The 19,842-nt window shown below is 43.6% G+C and overlaps 2 protein-coding genes across 4 annotated transcripts in view; one reads left to right on the top strand and one right to left on the bottom strand.

Annotated features, from left to right (window-relative positions):
- The window catches only part of KPNA3 (karyopherin subunit alpha 3), a 46,112-nt gene extending 43,165 nt beyond the window's left edge, over nt 1-2,947 (top strand). For all 3 annotated transcript variants that reach the window (XM_015637647.2, XM_033514884.1, XM_015637618.2), the window contains one exon: nt 213-2,947. In XM_015637647.2, the coding sequence (XP_015493133.1) occupies nt 213-311 (99 nt within the window). In that variant the 3' untranslated portion in view covers nt 312-2,947. The remainder of the gene's footprint in view (nt 1-212) is intronic.
- Nucleotides 2,948-8,834: 5,887 nt separating this feature from the next.
- On the bottom strand, nt 8,835-16,982 carry ARL11 (ADP ribosylation factor like GTPase 11). The gene has a single exon (XM_015618373.3). It carries the CDS (start codon nt 14,545-14,547, stop codon nt 13,960-13,962), a length of 588 nt encoding a protein of 195 aa, XP_015473859.1. The 5' UTR covers nt 14,548-16,982; the 3' UTR covers nt 8,835-13,959.
- Nucleotides 16,983-19,842: the final 2,860 nt, after the last annotated feature.

Below are 19,842 nucleotides of genomic sequence, written 5' to 3'. Positions count from 1 at the left end.
ACCATTACAATTTTCTGTTTCCCTAATGGTATTAGAACAGGTTGTGTTGTTCTTTTTAAACAAATTTGCGGAATTGATTTGGAAAAACTGATCTGATTTTATTGCAATAATATTAAAACAAAGAAAACAGGAACATTTGTGAATTTCTTCTGTGTATACCCAATCAGGCAAGAAATGGCCCTCTCATGTGTTTGTGCTGTTGTGTTTTACAGATTGATGAAGACCCCAGTCTCATTCCTGAAGCCACTCAAGGAGGTACTTACAACTTCGACCCAACAGCCAACCTTCAAACAAAAGAATTTAATTTTTAAGTTCAAAAAAAGTGCAGCTTCTCTTGTCCCACACCAGTACGAAGCACCACCAGATGGCTACCAAGTGAAGAAACAAAAGGCTCCAAGACACACACGCCTCTTCGTTTTGATGCTTCTAAAGCAAGCCATGTATTGGTCACTTTGCAGTTGCCAAACATCACTATCACATGGACTGTAAATGCATATGCATGATCTCCTAAACTGTTTCAGAATTCTTTTTAACAGTCCCAACTACCTTTTTTTGCCTTTTTCCTGGTGCCACATGCTGACAACCGCAATCTGCAGTTTTGTTAAGAATATTCCATAGTGGTGGCACATTGGCTTTCCACGGAAAAGTAGCTTCTTTGGAAAATGGTGCGCTGTGGATCAAGACACTTTGGTATGATGCATACATTTTGGAAGACTTTACAGGGGCCCAGTTTGCTCTGAGCCTCCATCATCGTCCTCCACAAACATATTTTCATAAACTTTACGTGGAAGAATAGATTCAAAAATGCAAGCCAAATGAATTTCATTGGTGAAACTGAAATAAAAGTAACTTATAAAAACACAACACTTGGCAATTGATTAAACACTTAAGTTTAAAACAAACAAAAAAACTACTTCAGCTATCAGTAATTGATGTGTGTTCATTAACTGCCTCAGAAACCAGGGTTGGAGAATGAACTGTAGATTTGGACTGGTAAAGCTTTTGCCATTATACCTAATTTTTGAGAACAGCGAGCCCTATTTGACCACTCACTTCAGCCTGTGTGTTCCTGCTGTTTTGAAGTAATCAAATGCTGTGCATGGTATTTTACCTGAGCTACAACCTGTTATGGACTTGAACTTCTGTTTAAGCTGAAAGCAAGAGTCCCAGACTGTAGAAAAAAAATTCTGTCCAAAAATGTATTACTTAAAAAGAATCTTGCTTTCAACTTTCAGTAGTCAATATCTTCTGTTTTAAATTGATAATTGGATATGGTTGATTTATATTGGGTTTAAACTGTGGAGCTTTCATGTTTACTGTAATTTAGTCTTAAACTATTTTTTACTTAGTAACCAGTGCTTATGATGATGTGGTTGGCAACAAACCAGCAACTACTTAGAAGCGTCATAAAAGCTTCATTCTTGGAGTATTGGAAGAATAATTCACAAGTTAGTCTCAAATCTTATTCATGTGATTAAAAACATACAAACTGGTTGATGTGTGAGGCTGTATCGAAGCTGCCGTTACTCAGCGTAAACCTGATGTGCAGCGCACATTAAATAACTTTATATAAGGTATGTGAAGTCATTGCTTTTGGAAAATCGCCTGACCCAGTCACTTTCAAAGGGATTTTGGTATTGCTGGGGCGAAGATCAGTAATTTTGAAATTCTGTAAGCTATCACACAAACTGGTTTTGTTGCTGTTGTTTACTGGGTGTAATTTCCCAATGCATTGATGTGAAGGGATAGAAAAATCTAAACTAATTTAGTTATTGGATGTGGGTTGTATTTACTGTGATGAAGATAAGGACAGATGCCATCAGAGCTTTGTGGATCAGCTGTTTTTCCACTGATGAACAACACATAGCAGGTGTGCATTCATTAAATATATATCTGCCAAGGTGGAGCCACTTTAAAGAGTGAGTTGTCTTGTATCTCAGCTGGATACAAGCGTATGTTTAAACTGCAAGATTTTTACTTGCTAGATAATCTGTTTTAATATAGTGGTTTGGCCTCTGATTATTTATAGGTTTTATAAATTTTAGAATCAATTTCTCTTTAAGGTGGCTCAGATTTTTCAACTCTTGTGCACATAAAATTGAGTTGAAGTTCATTGTGCCTTTTTTCTTTTCCCAGAAGTTGAGTTGAAGCTTCATATGGTAACTGCATCCTATTCACACACTATAGTCTAAAATCTTGGAACTGTGTGGTGTTCGCTAAAAAACTAAACAATAAAAAGTCAAAGTTAGGTAAGGTCACAAAGTTTTTGTGAAATTAGAGTTCCAGCAGATGTTATTGTGAACAAATATTTCGCCCCTTCTAATTCAGTCTAGTCTCCTGTATGCCATATAGACTGATGCATACCCGGTTCAGCCTACACTCACTGTTACTCTAGACATCACATACAAATTGATACTGAAACAACAGTTTTCCTCTACTGTAAAGATTCGATCTTTTTCTTGCACTCAATGCATTACGATAAAAGTGAACATCGGAGAACTGGGTAAGGCAGGACAAAGTGCTTGCTCAGTTCTTTCTGCTGTGACCTTATCAGCTTTTGATTGGGATTGCACCATTTCATAGTTAATAAAGGAAACAAAGTATATTGCTGCACTTTTACGTTTTCAGAACAGTGTTTAAAATTGCATTGTTTTTATTATTTTTTTAAACTATCAGTTAAAATAGACTAAAACGTTCTTTCAAAGAGGCATCTAAATGTGTTCCTAATTTTGTATATGGGCTTAGGTTTTGTAACCAATAAAAAGCTGCTATCAAATACTATACAACATTCAAGAACTTATTTTGAAGGTTATGGAACTGCTTAGTCTTCATGGATTGACTTAGGGGTTTTTGTCTTTGACTAGATATTAGTTAGCAGAACTCCGCATCAAAGTTTGAAGTATGTTACAAGTATGAATAAAGTAAGCTAATGCAGTCATCTCTGAAACTTTGGATACGGAGTTTTATACTTTGTATGGAGATGTTTCCCAGGTGTGTACAGGGGGCTGTGGTAAGTGGGCTGCAGCTGTTCCACGTCATTATTGAAATAATGACTTCAGTTCAAAGGCGTGACGGTGAACCAAGTGTGTCAAGGAACTTCCACAGTTGTTTTCCACCTCCAGAAACCTTCCAGGCTCCTGGTGTGAGGGTGATTGCTGACTGAGCATCCATTTAAGCTCAGGATGCTGCTGCACAAGGGGGGCCCAACTCCTGCCCAGTGTGGGTTGGGAGTGTGCACCAAAACTGGCCTTGGGCTGGACAGCCTTTCATGGCCAGTGTCCCTCCCCCTGGCACAAGTGACTCCATTGGGGTGCTGCTTGGGAACAGCTTGGCGCTGTCAGAGGCTTGCATTGTCCAGCAGCCTCCTAATTAGTACAGTCCTGCTTTAATTACAGGACAGCACCAGTGGGAGGAGACTACTTGAACTGTTTGAAAGGTGCCTGTGACTGCAGCTGTGGCTTTGCCATCCTTTCTCTGTGTCGGTTGGCTGAGCCACCTGGAGAAACCCCTCTCCCCATGGGTGGGAGATGGAGATGGGCTTCCAGTACTGTATTTAAATCTTAAAAATGCTTGTCCATGGGGATATAAAAGACAAAGATTTCATAAGAATCTAATTCCCATTTCCAAAAGCTGTTTAATCCCTTTGGTTCCTTCAGCTTTCAGATGACAAACTGAACTGTGTTGGGTTTTTGCAACCTGTTAATCATCCTCTAAATCCTACCTGGAGGACTTGAAAGACACTACGTTGTTGGACTAACGAATGCATTATTTTAAGACATTTCTAATTTAGAAAGAGTAAAACCTAGATGATATCTTAATGTTTCACCATACTTGTAAAAGTACAGACACTTTCATTTGGTTTGCTTGATCTGCTAAACAGAGAAATGAATAAGCAGAGCCACAGACAGGCAGGTGTTTAATCGATTTTTTTTTAATCTCAGTGGGCTCAGTGATAGTTGAGGTCCACTTTGTTATTTTGCTCTTCTTTAATGCCCTCTAGATTCTGAATGTCTTTCAAACTAGTCCTTTCCACCAAATGCAATGTGTTGTGTTCCTTCTATTTTGTTGCATAAAAAGTACTCCTCTTTGTGGCATAATTATGCTTCTATTCAAACATATGTAGGACAACAAATTATGCCAAGCCATCAGGAAGCCCTTTTCAGGAAGAAATGGAAAAAAACCCAATCAGTAGAAAACTGTGGGCTCCAACAGGCAAAGCCTTGGGAGATTTTGCTGCAGGGGTTTGTTATGATTGTCACTGTCACCTTGACAGCAGCGTGAGCTGGAGCTGCCTAAGCTGCACAGGTCTGCTTCAGGCTGGGACATGACTTTAGGCTGCTCAGGAAAACTGCCTCGTGTCAAGATGCAGAGTTAGGAGCTAGAGCAGCTTTCTGCTCCCCTGATCCTGGTTTGTGTGTGCATCATCCTGCCACAGAAACAGTAATGGGCAGGTCTGCTCCGTGCTGCTGGCTTGGCCCCACAGCTCCCCAGCTGCTGCTGCAGGCACACGAGCAGCTTCGTGTTCAAGTGCACTCTTGATACAGCTTTCTTGAGCAGCATCCCAGTTTGTAAAGGAGCATAAAAGCTGGTTTTTTCCAACTTTAATTGTAAGGTTTTGATGCTGGAGGCATCGCAACCTTGTGTATCGCACCTAAGAATGTTAATAACGTAATTCTTTGGTTTTAAAATGAAGGTTGGAGCTTTTAGGCTGCTCTCTGCCTTTATCTATAGCAGTAGAACAGGTGAATGTCACCACAGAACCTCCAAGTAAAAATGGCAAGTTCTGTGAAGGATTGAGATGGCCTGCAGGGAGACTTTTCTCTGGACACCTGGACACGGTGGGGGAGCTGCAGGAGGAAGTTGATTGTCCATTTGCTCCCTACGTTAAATAGGCTCCAGGGACACACAAAGGTGTGGAACATGGATTAACCATCCTCTTTCCCAAGCAGGGTCCTGTGCAAAACTGGTGGTTGGATATTTTTAACGTGCTGAAATGAAGGGTAAGGGAGCCCACATCTGCATCTGTTGTTTGCAGGCTGATCATTTTCAGCCACTTTATTTGCTTGTTTTTAACCCTAATTCACGGAGACAGATGATCACCCATACAAAATTGTTTGTATGTGAAGAGGGAGGATAAAATTGAAATACTTTGCTAGTGGGCTCCAACAAGTCCAATTCTAGGTTTGTGCAGAGAAATACTTAAGGGAAGCTGCAGCTCTTGCCCTGAGATTAGACCCATCCCTGTTCCTATCTATCTGATGCAGTTTGCAGCTGGTTTCCCCTGTATTTCATATTTTAATGTCCCAGCAGAGCTCTCTGAAATCTGCATATTGCCTGCATGTTATAACATTGAAAATAAGGGACAAACTCCTTCTGTTCTTGCCATAATGATCCCAGCTTGCAGGACATCTGGCCCAGTAATAGTGAGAGTATTTATTTGACACAGGTTCTCTAGGAGTGGTTTGCCTGCTCTTAGGTTTTGTCATGTTAAGCACGGCAGCACATAAATCGCAGGAGGTGATAGGTGTAGAGGGAGCGTTTGGACTTGTCAAATTCTCATGTTTAAGCCAAACATGTAGCAAATTTTAAAAAATGTGTTGCTTTGTCAAAAGAAAAGTGCTCTTTCAGTTGTTTCAGATCTCTCAGTCACTGCCTTTACCAATTTAGAACAAATATTAAATTTTTTTTTAAAAAAGAGGCCAACCCCCACTCCCCCCCTTTTTTAATGTGTATTTGTTTCAATTGCTGCTAAAATGTTGCATCTCACATGGAAAAAATTCTGTCCAAAGGGCTCATTTGTGAACACTTACAGGGAGCTGGATGTGCTGGATACTTAGTGATAATATTTCCCAGCTCCCTAATCTCAGTCTCAAATTCTTAAATTTCAGGGCTCTGTGCTGAAATATTTAACCCTTTGGTGAGAAAAGGGCCCAGTCCTTTTCTCCTTTAAGGGGAGTAATTAACAAGGTGGCATCTTGCTCCTGCAGCAGCAGCGTGTTCCTTTCTCCCTGCTATTGAACTGCTGGGGTTTTAAACACAACCTCATTGTCAGCAGCACAGAGCCAAGTGTTTGCACTGAGCTTTGTGTGGCTATCTGTATCCAGAGAGGTGTTTTTTATGTGAACTCAGCCAGAGGTCTGTTCTTGAAATATTAAAAACTGCTGGAAAGGGAAGAAATCGCTTCTTGTAAAGGTCACAGTTTTCTCTGTATTTGATATTTTAGTCAGCATCTAAACTCTTGATTTTTTGTAGGAGTTTTACTCACCTCAGTTGTGTATTAGTTTAAATTTAATAGAAGAAAGACATGGCCCCTAAAGATTGGAAAGAAAATTTCCAAATGTGAGTCCTGCATGTTTAGAAATGGAAGTTTACTGAGGTCCATGGTTTTTCTTTATGTAACCTTGGGGCTGCTTCTTATGCTTCCAGTTGCAAGAACAGAACAAGTATTCCTCGTGGCCTTTGTTTGCTCTTACCCCAGTCCCAGTCACCTCCTCAAAGAGAAGCACTGCAAGCACTAAAGTGTTAACCCTGAGGACCTGGGGACTCTCTTCTGCCCCCTTGAAAATCATAACACAAACAGGCTGCTGAACTGCATCCGTGTTCCTTCCAACCTAAGATTGTGCAAGAGCTAAAGCAGTGGCAGAGAAGCAAAAGCTCCTTGCAGGGTGGGTGTCAGTGCCAGCTGCAGGCTCTGTGCCTGGGGACTGCCTTTCCAAGTCAGGCTGTCCCCCTCCATTACACCAGAGAAAGTTGGTCTGCACGTGATTTGCTCCTTACTCGGTGTGTAGTTGCTTAGGGTTATAAAGCAGATGGCTGGAATTAAACAACTGACTTGAGGCTACCTAGCTTTTGTTTTGCACCTGAAATTTCCTGTGCTGTTCCTGTTTTTTAGGGTTTGGGTGTTTGTTTTGGTGGGGGTTTAACAGCTGTATTGATTTATACTGCTATTCTATCATGGGTATAACATGCAGTCTCAAAACTCACAGCAGGCATGCCATCGTAAGCTCTTTCCTGGGGCACATCACCTTCAAGAAATGGCGAGGAGATCCATTAAGTTCCAGCACCAAAGAGACTGAAATAATTCCATGAGGATGCATCTCCTGAGAGGAAGATGGCAGAGGCTGAGATGCTCCTGCATGGCCGTGGACTGGGCGGTGAGGGACCGCATGTCCACAGGCTGCTGATCCCAGTGACAGGCAAAAGCAAGGCACAGCCTGTCAGAAGCCATTCTGTGGCATTTTTAGCTTCTCTCTCTGATGAGGCCCTCATCTTTCCCAGAGACTTACTTCTCTAAGGATCCATTTTCCAGCTGTTTTCCTGCCTCCAGCAGCACATGAGCTCCCATGAGCAGCAGTGGAGGTGACCATTGGGGGTCTTCAGCTCTGCCAGGGGAAGGGTACAGGAAGGTCATTTGTTACCTCTGCTGATGGTGCTGGGGGAACAGATAGCAATGTGAGTGTTTTTATGATGTGGAAGAAAGGTAGGGTGCAGAAAAGAGAAAAAAACTGCGTCTGGATTTTTTGTTTAAGATAGAGTGCTGTCTTGTTGAAGTAAATCACAAGTGCTTCTTCCCAGGGAGGAAATACAGGAGAATAAAGGTCTCTCCAAGGAAGAAAGCCTGGAGGAACCAAGGGGTCAAGCCAGCACCTTCCTGCCAGGCTAAGGTGCCTGTATCACCCAAAGGCCTGGGGTTGCCTGCAGCCATCTCCAGCAGGAGGGTGTTCCCCACCCTCCCAGTCATTTCCAGGTGCTGTCTTTGCAGAGCTGCTTTTCCTCAGGAGCATGGTGGACATCATGCCCATTCTTCCCAGGGCAGCTCTGAAGACTCAGGATTATTTTCCCATGCTTGCTGCTCTTCCTGGCTGAGCTTCCCTTGCTTTGCTAGTGATGGGTCCGCCCCATCCTGCAGAAATGGAGCATCCTCAGGAATGGTCTGTCATGTTTTGTCTCTGTGTTGGCCTTCCCCAAGGAACAGGGGGGAGCAAGCTCCACCCTGAGGCACTGACCCCATACAGCTGGTGCAGTGCTCCAGCCCTGTACTGACCCAAACCTCATGTCTCTGAAAATAGCGCTGTGTTGAAGGGTGGACTTTTAGCACTTGTCTTCATTTACACCATTATTAAACAAAAGAACTACTGGGAAGTGTTGTCAAAAATTTGGTGTCTTTATGAGCAGAACAGACTCTCTCCTGATCGCTCAGGAAACGAGGGCCCCAACTCTCAGCTGGTATTGCTTTTCCCCAGGAAACTCCCAGTTTAGTCTTTCCTAACCACTATCAAACCTTTCCCACCATTATCAAACCTCACATGGGCCCTTGTGACTTTGTTGTCTCTCTGCAGAAACCAGTGGCTTTGTAACCCCACCACTGTTTGGTTAAAACATAAATATTTACCCTATGCCCAAGGCAAAGCATTGCTGCAGAGCCACGATCACCAAGTAGGGTTTTTTTTGTGCCAGTAGCTGTGGCCTGTTGGAAAAAACCCCTCATTGCCACATCCAAATCTGTCCAGCCAGCACAGGCCAAAAAAACCTAATAAAAATCTGAGGTGTAAGGAAGAATTAAAGAGCAGTTTGTCAGCTCTAAGAGCTCCAGAGAGATTGTTCCTCACAGCAATTAGCAGACAAGACATTGATGGTGCTGTGTAACTTTTAAAAAATTCTTTTTTGTTTCTTTTTTTCTCTCTCGATTCTGCTGCTGTGCTTCTTCTGCACTTCTTTTCACTCTTGGATTTCTCAGTTTCTCTGAGCTGAGCTCCTTGGGGATACTCCCTCACGGGGAGTCCTGCTTATCACAGTCCTTGGGGTCAGGACAAAAACTCCAAAGCTCGTTAGGATCTTGTTTCTCGTGTTTATTAGGATGTTATCACAAAACTTGGCAAGTCTCTCCAGACTATCTGTACAAGTTCAATTCACTGCAATCTGGCTCATTTCTTTCTGATGGTACAAAATGGCCTTGTGGCTCACTTAGGCCTTTGAAGATACAAAATGGCCCCGAACCTCGAACCACGCAGTTCTTTTATCTTTATACTCATTCTTATCTAATTAACAATAGACATGTATATTATTTTTCTTAATGACCCAATGACCCAACACCTGCGTACTGCACTGCAGCATTTTCTATCCAATCACCTACTATTACCCAAAACGCTCTAGAATAACATGAAGAAGAAGTAAAAGAAACAACACTAAATCCTCCATCTTGTCTTCTGCTTTCTAAACTATTTTAAACTCTAAACTTTAACTTTTTCACCCAGTGACTTAAGAAATCTTTCCAATCTACACACTCACACTTTTGGCTTTTTCTATTTAGCTTTAACAATTGTTTACAAGTATCACCATGAAAACATTCTCATCAATTTCATGATGTATGAAATTCAGTGTTTTTCTGGATCTTAGAGCTAAGCATCAGAATCAAGGGCACACACTCTGTGTCTCAGACTCCAGCAGTGCTGGTCTGGCTTACAGCATTAGAACTTTGGAGGGGAGAAGTGTCCTGCTGCGGTTGGAGCAGAAGTTTCTGTTTCTGGGTCTGACCCCAGAGAGGCAGGTGGAGCACAGGCAGAGGAGAATACACTTGTCAGGTCTGGGTCATAGCAGTTGGTTAATTATCCTTTTTTTTTTTACTTTTGGCAGGAATTTTATGCAAGTCACACTGTGTGAAGTATGAGATGGGGGATGATGCACTCCTGGCCATGGATGCATCACTGAGTTCCTAACCCAAACCCCAGCCTTCACCTGGCATTTTTAACAATATCCAGGTGGCAGGCTCAGGGCTTCACTCAAGCAAATGCATCATGAGAAAAATCAAGTGTGGGGAAGCTTAGATGAAGGCCAGTTAATTAACCTTTGAAGCCTGTGATGTATTGAACAGTAGTTTGTCATTTGTCTTAATCATTATTGCATGGCCGGCTTTTAATACCATTTGGCACCAGTTTTGATTTTTTTAAGAGATGGCTTCTCATGTGGTTTTGCTCCTTGTTTTTTTGTTGGTGAGTTACCTGTGGGCAATCTTTATAGGTGGTATTTGAGGGTTTCTTTAAGAGAAAGAATTTACAGCTATTAGGTGTATTAACCAAAAATTAAGACATTTCACTGCATTATACAGTCTGTCTGCTAACAAAAAAAAAGAGGGATTGGAATATTTTTTCTCCATATTGTATCTGAAAAGAAAGCTCTTTGTAGCCTTAGAAGAAATTCTTACTGACCTCTCTTCCCCTGAGCGTTTTCCAGGTTGGGCTGCTGCCCAAACACTCCCCCTCCCGGTCTTACATCCGGTCACAGATCCCTCTCATGCACCCTGTGCCTGCCCGTTCCCTCTTTGAATACTTTTGGCAACCATCCATGCCCTCATCCTGCAGCCCTGGGATCTCATGGTTCCCCTCTGATCCCACTCAGCAATACTGAAACCCATCAGGGAAGCTCCACCAGAAGCTGCAGGACAAGTGGCACGTAGCTGCATCTGAAAATAAAGCAGCAATGCCAGCAGCAGAAATCAGCTACTGTGCAAAGTAGAAACTGTTTAGTGCCATGGACTGGCTGAAACATGGAAGCTGTGAAGAGAGCAGGGAAAAGGTGAGTCACCCTTCCTGTGCTGGTGAAGAAGAAAAGATGAATCGTCCTTCCTGATTTTAATGTTGGTTGTTCGCCTTTTTTTTTCCCCAGTTTGCTGCTTTCCTGTTCTCTGGAGGTGGATGGAAAACTTCTTGATGAGAATTAAAAAATAAATCTGTGCTGGGTTCATACTCAGGAAGCTGATTTAAAAACCAGTTCCACAGAAAAGTTAATAAATCAGTGAGGAGTAAGCTATGTCCTTTCATAAACAGTGTGAAAGAGCAATGAGGTATCTTGGTGTCCTCGAAAAAACAGCAAGACATGGTGGTAACTCCCACTGCAGTGATCCCTGCAAAACAGAGATGTGATGGGAGGCCCAGGGGCTGGAGTTGCTAATGGGATGGGCAGGGAGGCTGCTGTGACAGCTCCAACCAAGGGTAGATAATTACCTGTACTGCTCATCTCAGTGGAGGGGTGGCTGAGGAGATTAATGCACAATTATGGATTCTGCTGATATCACTATAAAGGTTAATGCACACCAGAGTGCATCTGCAAAAGTTTCTAAAAAGGGATCTTGAGCAACCAGAGTGAGCTCTAGGACAAATAACCTGAAGGATGCTTCAAATTGTAAGGAACCTGAAACAAAGTTCAAATGATTTTTCTTTTTACCTGCTATTCAGAGAGAAGCAGTGCTATTTCTGTAAATCAGTGCCGAGACTGTGACATCGATCACACGCCCAGGAAGATGGAAACTAAGTTTGAGGGTTGTCTCCTGGTTGAAATCAATAAGGAGAGGTGTTTTAGGGCTTAATATCTCCACGTGGCAGGAGCTCTCCTGCAGAATTGCCAGGACTGAGGTAACAAACTTCCCTCCCTCGAGCTGGCTGCTTCCTGCAGACTGCCATGCTGCTCCCTTTGAGCCAGGCAGGAGTTTTGACACCGAAACATTTAAGTGCTGTTGGGTGAGTGTCCTGCAAGCCTTTGATTAGAGAAGTGCAGTGTTCATTAGACTGACTTGTTTTAGCAGCTGTCCAAAACAGGAGAAAAGAGAAATCATTAGAAGTATTAGAAGTACTCTGTGTTGTTATTTCAAATGTTATGACCCATCATTGTTTTGGCAGTCTCTGAACAATGGCATAAAATGGGCTGAGTAATGTGACCCAGTGTCCAGAAAAGCCTTATCCCAGAAAACAAGGATGGTAAATCACATGATGCCCCATGAGATGGGGTGTTTTGCCAAATGACTGCTTCAGGGGAAGTGAGAACAATTTCAGTAACTGGAATGTTGCTTCATCAGGATTCCCATTGCCCTTTCTTCCCCACCTCCTACCTTGCTGTTTTCATTTTTAATTGGTGATGTCTACCAAAGTCTGGCAGTTACCTCTATTTGCTGCCAGAGGAGCCTATTTTTTATCTTTTTTTAAGAGCTTAAAAAACACTCAGGAAAATGGGAAGGCTTCAGAGCCTCTTTTAGCTACCAGCAGACGATCCTTTAGAGTCCAATGCAGACATCACCATAACAGCCTTTCAGACTCTGTTGAATTTACCTTAATGCACTGTTCTCTGTTTAGCACCATGTGAGACACAAGACCAAAACACCAGCAAACTCAACAAGGACAATTTTTTTTTGGGATGTCAATGCAGCACAGAACCTTTCATGCTGTGCCTCTAGAACACCTGTCCAAAATGGCCAACAGGTGTGTTGGAGCCTTGTGTGCTGAGGCAAAAAACGACCACCTGCAGCAAGCTGGAGGTAGATCAGCCAGCTTATGTCACCTGCAAAGATTTGAGGATGTGACTTTGTCCTCCTCACCATGCACACAGGTCATGTAATTAATTGTATGATTCAGTGCTGTTTAAATACACTTATAACTGTGGTTGCTTAGGCCACAAAGATGCTGCAGGACTGTTTTATAGCCCGTAGTAGTTCTACAGTAATGCAGCTGAAACACTTGGGAAGGATTATTTTATTGGGACTTTCCTATAAATGTCTGATTCTGTTTCTTTGTGACTTTGAGCTCTCTATTCCAGCTGCTGCCGTCTACCAAGTGTGGCTAATAACAGCACCAGTAACAGCTGGGCAATTAATTCTTTAACAACTGTAAAATGCTCTGCTATGAACAGAAGAGGATTTTGCCGTGTATTTCTCCTTGATTTTTCTAGGCTGAGTATACCATTCCTTGAAAGTAGCTGATTTCTGAATAGAAACAGAAATGGAAAACAGAAATAAAAATGTTGAATCCCATCCCTCCCACATTCATTTAGTAATGAAGCAGGGACTATGAAGTATTTTAATTTTAGCTCTGGCTAACAGAATCTTGGCACACATTTTATAGGTCTTTCCAAAGGCAGGTTGAGCAGGTTTGGACAAACACCATCACAGCCACATGGGACCTGGTCCTGCCGAGAGCTGCCAGGTTTTCATTTGTCCTGGACACAGCTGAGTGTGGAGACATCTTTGGTCACCAGCCTGCCTGTGCCCAAAGTTGCCCATGGTTAACAACCAATGCATGTGGAGTGGTCTCATGCAGTTTCAAAAGTCTGAGAGACAGGGTTTTGTCTTGGCTGTTCAGACCACCATGAGGATATTCAGAGGTTGACTGGCTATAGAGACATATTTCCAAGCAGCTTGAAGTCAGGTCTTATTTCTTTATATTTAAACATAATCCAAGGAAAATGAAGGACCATTTTCATGAAATAATTATTTGATAAAAATGATGAATGGAGAAAGAAAGAACCATTACAAGAAAAGCATAAATTAATATACATACATCCTTGAACTGCACTACGCCATCAAATCCCAGCTTGCTTCCATGGCCTGAAGATTATTATACCTGTACATGCCACACTAAAACCAATTAGTTGCTTGACCATTTGAACTCCCGAGCTTACGCTGCTCCCGATCAGCCATTCCTTTCAGTGCCTTCCTGCATTCCCAGCCAATGAACATGTGATTCATGCTGAGACAGAAGCAGCAAGGGGCACATCCAAGCTCCCCCCATGTGGGGATCATCCCATCTGGATAAGGTGCATCTGGGCTGGGAGCTGAAGCACGAAGAAAACTTCTGTCCCTTGCACACACCTCTGTTATAATTCATAAGTGTTAAAAAACATCCTCGCTGAACCTCTGGACTCACACGAGCGGTGGATGAGTGGAACACGGTGACAGTGGGACAAGCTGCAGAGATGAGAGTCCAAGAGATGCAGCCAAAACTGCTCCATGATGGAAGTGTTGCTCAGAGATCCTCCTGGTGGATTTTGGCAGCGAGGAGCTGGGTGTTTCACAGTGTGTGCCAGCTTCAGCTCTGCTCCTTGTAGGGGGTGCCTGGAGGCTGGAATCCTCCGTGACAAACCTGCTGGCAGCCGTGAGTGGCAAGGGTCCATTGCGGTTCAGCTTTGCTCTGGAGCTCACCTCCTCTCTGCCACCCCCATAATGGGCTGCTCCTGGGATAAGGAGCTCTGCTCTGAGCCCCGCAGCAGCATTCCCAGGATGGCCAGGACTTCTTGCAGGCCCTGGCCACTGTGGGCACTGCAGCCCCGGAGCATCCAGCGGTGCTTTGCCAGCCCCCCCAGCCGCAGCATCTCCCCCAGCTTGGCAGGAGCCAGCGCTCCTGGCACGTCCTGCTTGTTGGCCAGGAGCAGCACAGGGATGCCAGCCATGCCGGGGTGGCTCAGGGCCTCCTCCAGTGCTGCCATTGCTTTGGCCAGCTGGGACATGTCCGTGCTGTCAAACACGAAGATGAGGGTGTTGATGTCCTCCAGGTAGTTGGGCCAGCTGGCCCGCAGGCTGTCTTGTCCGCCAACATCCCAGAGGGTGAAAGATATGCCACAGGGTGTTTGCAGAGATTCCACGTTGAATCCCACTGTGGGGCAGGTCTCCACAGCCTGGCCGCTCTTCAGTTTGTACAGAAGGGTGGATTTGCCGGCAAAGTCGAGCCCCAGCATGATAACTCGAGCATCTCTTTTCCGCCAGCCTTTGGAGATCAGCTTCCCCATCAAGATACTGCCGCAGCTGGGGGGGGAGGGAGGGGAAAAGCAGCCAAAAAAAAAAAAATAGCAAGCAAGCGTATTTCCTCGATGAGGTCAGAAACGAACAGAGTGCTCAGTCCTGCCTCTCCGAAAGAGCGCCTTAGGTTTGCTGAAGAAACGCGGGCAGCCGGCTTTTGCTTCTCTCTGTAGCTCAAGTGAGGTGAGAGCGATTATTGATGAGGTGTGGAGCAGAGTCAGGGAGTGATGTTCAACACAGCAGTTTCTACACCCCAGCTCCGCTGCTGCTCACTTGTTTTCATTCAGGACCCGAAGTGATTGGTGCGAAAGAGAGCTAACATTTTGCAGGAAGAGGTGGAGAGACTGTGGAGCAAGTTTCCTCCTCAGCACATAAATAAATAAATGAGCTTCTGTTCATTGGCTTGTCTAGGAGAAATCCACCCCCGCCTGGACAGGACAAGGAGGAACCCGGGTTTCAGATCAGGGTTACGCTGAGAATTTGCTGAATCACAGCTCAAGGGTGGGGATTGAAAGCCTCTTGAGCAACAAGACAACGATTTTTCTGCCAGTCTTACGTTAAAAAGTAGAAAACAAATCACTCTTTCATCAGCTTTTACTACCTTTTGTGCAACTGATAACAGCAATTTAAAAAAATGCGCACAAGCATGCTTTTTTAATGTCTCACTGAAATACAATGAGTCAAAATGCCATTCCTGAGGCCAAAATCCATAAAATACTTTACATCAAAGTATTTACGACATTTGAACTTTTTTAAGTGAAGCAAAGTCAGTCCTTTGTGGCTGAGGAGGTACAAAAATCCCCTAAAAGAACAGAAAACTGTTTAACAAGACAGCATCCCTTGCACTTTACATGCCAGAGGCAAAAATGTGCTGCTGTGACAACTCCCAGACTCGCTTGTGCAAGAGCGGCTGATGACAGCCAGCAGAGTCCCAGCAAAGCCAGTATTTATCTCCCCTCTTTATTGGTTGGGTTTTGCTCCTAAGAGGCTGTTCAGAGGTGTGCAGAGCTCACCTCACAGCAGTAAGGCAGAGCTGCTCTCTAGCCACCTTTATCTGAGACAGAAATGGGATTCACTCCTGCTTCCCTGGGGCCACAGGGGAATTTTTAATGCATCTGTGGGAGATGCGGTTTCCCCAGCAATCCCCACATGACAGCTCCACGTCACAAGCATTGCTGGGGATGAAGTTCAGCACAGCATGTGGAAGGGACTCTCTGGTCAGTTGGTCACTGAGAGGCATATTTCTTCCTCTGGGGACAAGATACTTCAGTTTTCCATCTTTTAACAGAAAGGAAGATGCATGAGAAATAAAGTAACACAAGGAGTTCCGCTCACTTAGGCTGCATGGGATTGCAAAGGCTCCAAAATATTTTGCAAGATACCTCGGTGATAAATGTCTCTCCTATTGTTAACCCACAGAGCTGGCTGGCACCGAGAGCCTCCACAAGATTTATGCAGCTTGTGGATGTGTGAGACAGGTTTTAACAATTGTGCAATACCAAGTTGGAAAGACCTCGAGGATCATCTGGTCCAACCAACCTCTCAAGGCAAAAGCATGGTCTAAAAGAAGCTCAGCACCCTCTGCAGCCAAATCTTAAGTGTCCCCCAATGCTGGCAAACACACTGCTCTCCTGGGGAGATTATTCCAATAGCAGATTGTTCTTGTTGTGAAAAGTTATCCCCTTGTGCACAGTCAGAATTTCCCAAGGAGTATATTGTACCTATTGCTGCTCATTTTTTCCATAGACTCCTTGTAAAAAGGGATCCTCCATCTTCTTTGTAACCACCCTTTAAATACTGAAACACAGTGATAAGGACTTGCATACGCCTTTTTTTCTCAAGATTCAACAATAAAATTGTGCAGCATATGTTATGTTCACATGTGATCTTTTCTAAAACCAGTCTGTAAGTGCAAAATTGGCAGAAAGCTCTCTGGATATGGATAAAAAAAAGAGAATTGTAATATGCAGTGGATTCTGGTCCTTCAGGGCACTGCTTTCACACCCTGATGTGTGTGCTGCTGTCTGAGGGTTATCCTTTTGTCCATATTCTTAACTTTTTAAAATAAATCCTTGATCTGCTTGTTCACCATTTTGGAATAACCTTCCTTCCCATATTTCACTCTCCTTTGAGATCAGTATAGCTGGTATTTTTAGACATAACTGTGGGTCAAGTGAATTGTGTCTTGATCTTTTCTTGTTTCTCCTGCCTTTGCTGCTGCTCATCTTCCCTGAGACTTGGCAGGTAGCTGTGACACACATCTGTTTAATCTGACCAGGCATTCACAGCACTGTAATTTCTTTCAAGTAAATTAAAATATAGGTACAGGAAGCAAGGTGGAGACCCTACCATTCAGTGAATAATTGAGCATTTGAAATATGATGTGATGGAGTCTTTGATTGCATCACTCCCTCACATGCTACAGAAGAAGGCTGCTTCTAAAAAAAAAAAAAAAAAAAAGAAAGGGAAAGGGAAAAAGGAAAAAGGAAGAAATAAAGCCAGAATAAAGGATGCAACTAAGCACAGTTCTACTGATGATTCCCTTCAGGTTTTCTATGGCACAGAACACAGTAATCCATTGGCAAATAGAGGAAACTCTATGTTCTTTTCCTTTTTTTACATGTTTATGCCCTATGTATTGAATTGCAACCTATTTTCTTTCTTCCTGACAATTATTCCAAATACAAGGTTCAAATTGTGCCTACAGAGCCTGTTCCACCCACAGCTATTTTACAGAAGCATGGTATTTCCAATAAATAATACATAGGAGCAATTACAAGTCTTTTTAAGATAGAATGAAAGAAAAGAAAGTAAAAGCAGACAAGATTAGTTCTGAGTGCATCTATTGCTGGAATAGAAAGGCCAGGTACTAAATAATTCAGACATTGTGTTCAGAGACAAGGACAGCCCGTATTCAAGCTGTATATTCTGTGGACAGAATAAATGTTCTTGTCTTATATTTCATGTCCCCAAATTCTCGGGAGCAATTCTAGTTCCATTTATAGTTTCACAGAATTTCAGTCAATTTATTTGTTTGCTGTTTTTCAGGCATGCGTTTCTCTGCTTCCTAGATATTCATCCCAAAATAAGCAGTTATCAGTACTAGTAATATAGGAGAGAATCCCCCCTCCTTCCCAAGCCCCAGATATTCCAATTATAGAGATTTTGTCCTGATCCTTATATTAACTCACATTTGTTCCAACCTGTGGCACCTCTTTGGAAGGCAGCTCCAAGGAGACAACCCTTCACAGAGCCAGGAATAACAGGGGTAGTTCTGGTCCTTACTGTGAGTGTTCATCCAAATGGCATCTGCTTGGAACAACAAGTACATCTCAGTCCAGCCAGTGTGTGTCCCCATCCAGATGTGCACGTGTCCCTGAGAAAAGTCACCAAAGCCACCATGCACCCAACCCTGCCTGTGTTTTCTGCAGGATCTCTTCATTGTATCATATGTGGAAGGCATGGAGGGCATGTTCAGACCAGCAGCCGGTGAGAAAGCCCGCTGGGCACAGGCAGGTGTCTTGACCTGGAGAGTCCACCTGTGACCTGGCAGTCACCTTGAAGGGGACTTCTCTCTGTTTGGCCTGTGAGAGTTCCTTGTGGACCTGCTGGGATCACTGGATTTGACCTAGCCAGGGCCCCAGGCTAAAACCACAGCAAAGACAAATGTGATGGTTCAGGCTTAGAGAAATTTGGCCTTTTTCTTTTCTGCATCCTGCTCCATTCCTCTTGTTCTGCCCCCGATTTCTGGCGTGCCCACGGGAAACTCACTCCTGCTAACAGACTCATGCCAGTTCACTGGGCACGTGCCCAGGAAGCTGCCAGTTCCATCAGGGTCAGTGGGTAGCTGTGAGAGCTGGCAGCTGAAGGCAAGCTGCTTCCTCCCCAAGACTTGAATTCCCAGAGGCTTGAAACATGGCTTAGCATAGTCTGGAAGTTACACAAGGCAGCCACAGGCTACGACATGCCCTAGAAAAGCCTGCCTGCAGTCATGTCTCTTGACAAGATATGATGGCCTGAAGTTGTACCAACACCCTAAAGTTCAGAATGGCAGGACTCACGCAACAGAAGACACATCAGATGTTAAGCACTTGTTCTTCAGGTGCCCAACAAGCATTCTGACAGCTGTTGGTACCTCCAGGGCATTCCTGGTGGGATTTGAAACAGGACATCGTTCTCAGGCCCAGCTCATCCCGAGGTCCCTGTTTTCCCCTCATTTCCTGGGACAAACATTTTGTGAAGGAAAATGGGTTTTGGTAGCATAACTAGTAGCAGATAGAACTTTCCAAAGTTAACTCTTTCTAGTAGGGAATGACTCTAGCTGGAAAGCACAAAAACTCACCTGCTACACCCTTGCTTGATGCCATGTCAAAGTTTCCAATAGAGGAAGCTTGGTCCTTGTCTCTTCTCAGTCCCCACTTGTCTGGCCTGCTGGGACCCATCCCTGGGTTGCAGGACAGCAGCCTCTAGAACACAAGCATGCCCAAGGGTGTGAGATCCTGCTCAACACAGATGCCTGATGGCCAGGGCTGGTGGTGTCCTGCATGTGCCCCAAGCCTGCCTGCTCCCTGGCTGGGGACAGTGGGACAGGTCCTGACCATCAGACCCTGATGTAACTCCCTGCACTGCACCCTGACAACAAGGTGAATGTGGAGAAATGTGGCACAGAGAAAAGACTTTTTTCCATCATATTTTTATCCCTTAGCTGGCAGGTGCTTCAACAGCAGGATGACATGGAAAGGAAAACTCTTTGCCTTGATTTGATTTCTGTTTGTATTGCTATGTCTTTTCTATATGACTGTAAAATATTTTTCATAAATATTATTACTCTAGTCTCTGAATTTATAATTTCCAAAGCTGTTTAGAATTTTATCAGGATGCAAGTCCTCTCTCTAGACATACTTGCAACCAAAATGCTACCCAAACTGTTTTAGTTTTTCCCACAAAAATTGGCAGTGTTCTGTATTCTTCTATGTCACTGAAACTCTCATTCCAGGTCTTTCTTCGTATGCCTTAAATTCGCAGATCTCTTCCTCCTTGAACCCAACATCTTAGCTTTGTCTCCTCAGGACAACTTAAAACTAAGCTTCTTTGGCATCTTGCCTGATCCTGACACCATTATTGCCTTTCCTGATACTATTTATTTGTCCACTCATCTATGCCACATACTGCATAAGCCATTTTCACCTTAGAAACTAATTAAAACACAGCTCTGACTATTGTGAGAGGCCTTAAGCTCAATTCTTCATTATTATTGTCTCTAGTTGAAGAGAAAAAAAAAAGGA

Source organism: Parus major, chromosome 1 (genome assembly GCF_001522545.3).
Source record: "Parus major isolate Abel chromosome 1, Parus_major1.1, whole genome shotgun sequence".
NCBI classification, from domain to species: Eukaryota; Metazoa; Chordata; class Aves; order Passeriformes; family Paridae; genus Parus; species Parus major.
Note: the sequence above shows the minus strand (reverse complement) of the source record. Positions and strands in the feature narration are given on the sequence as shown.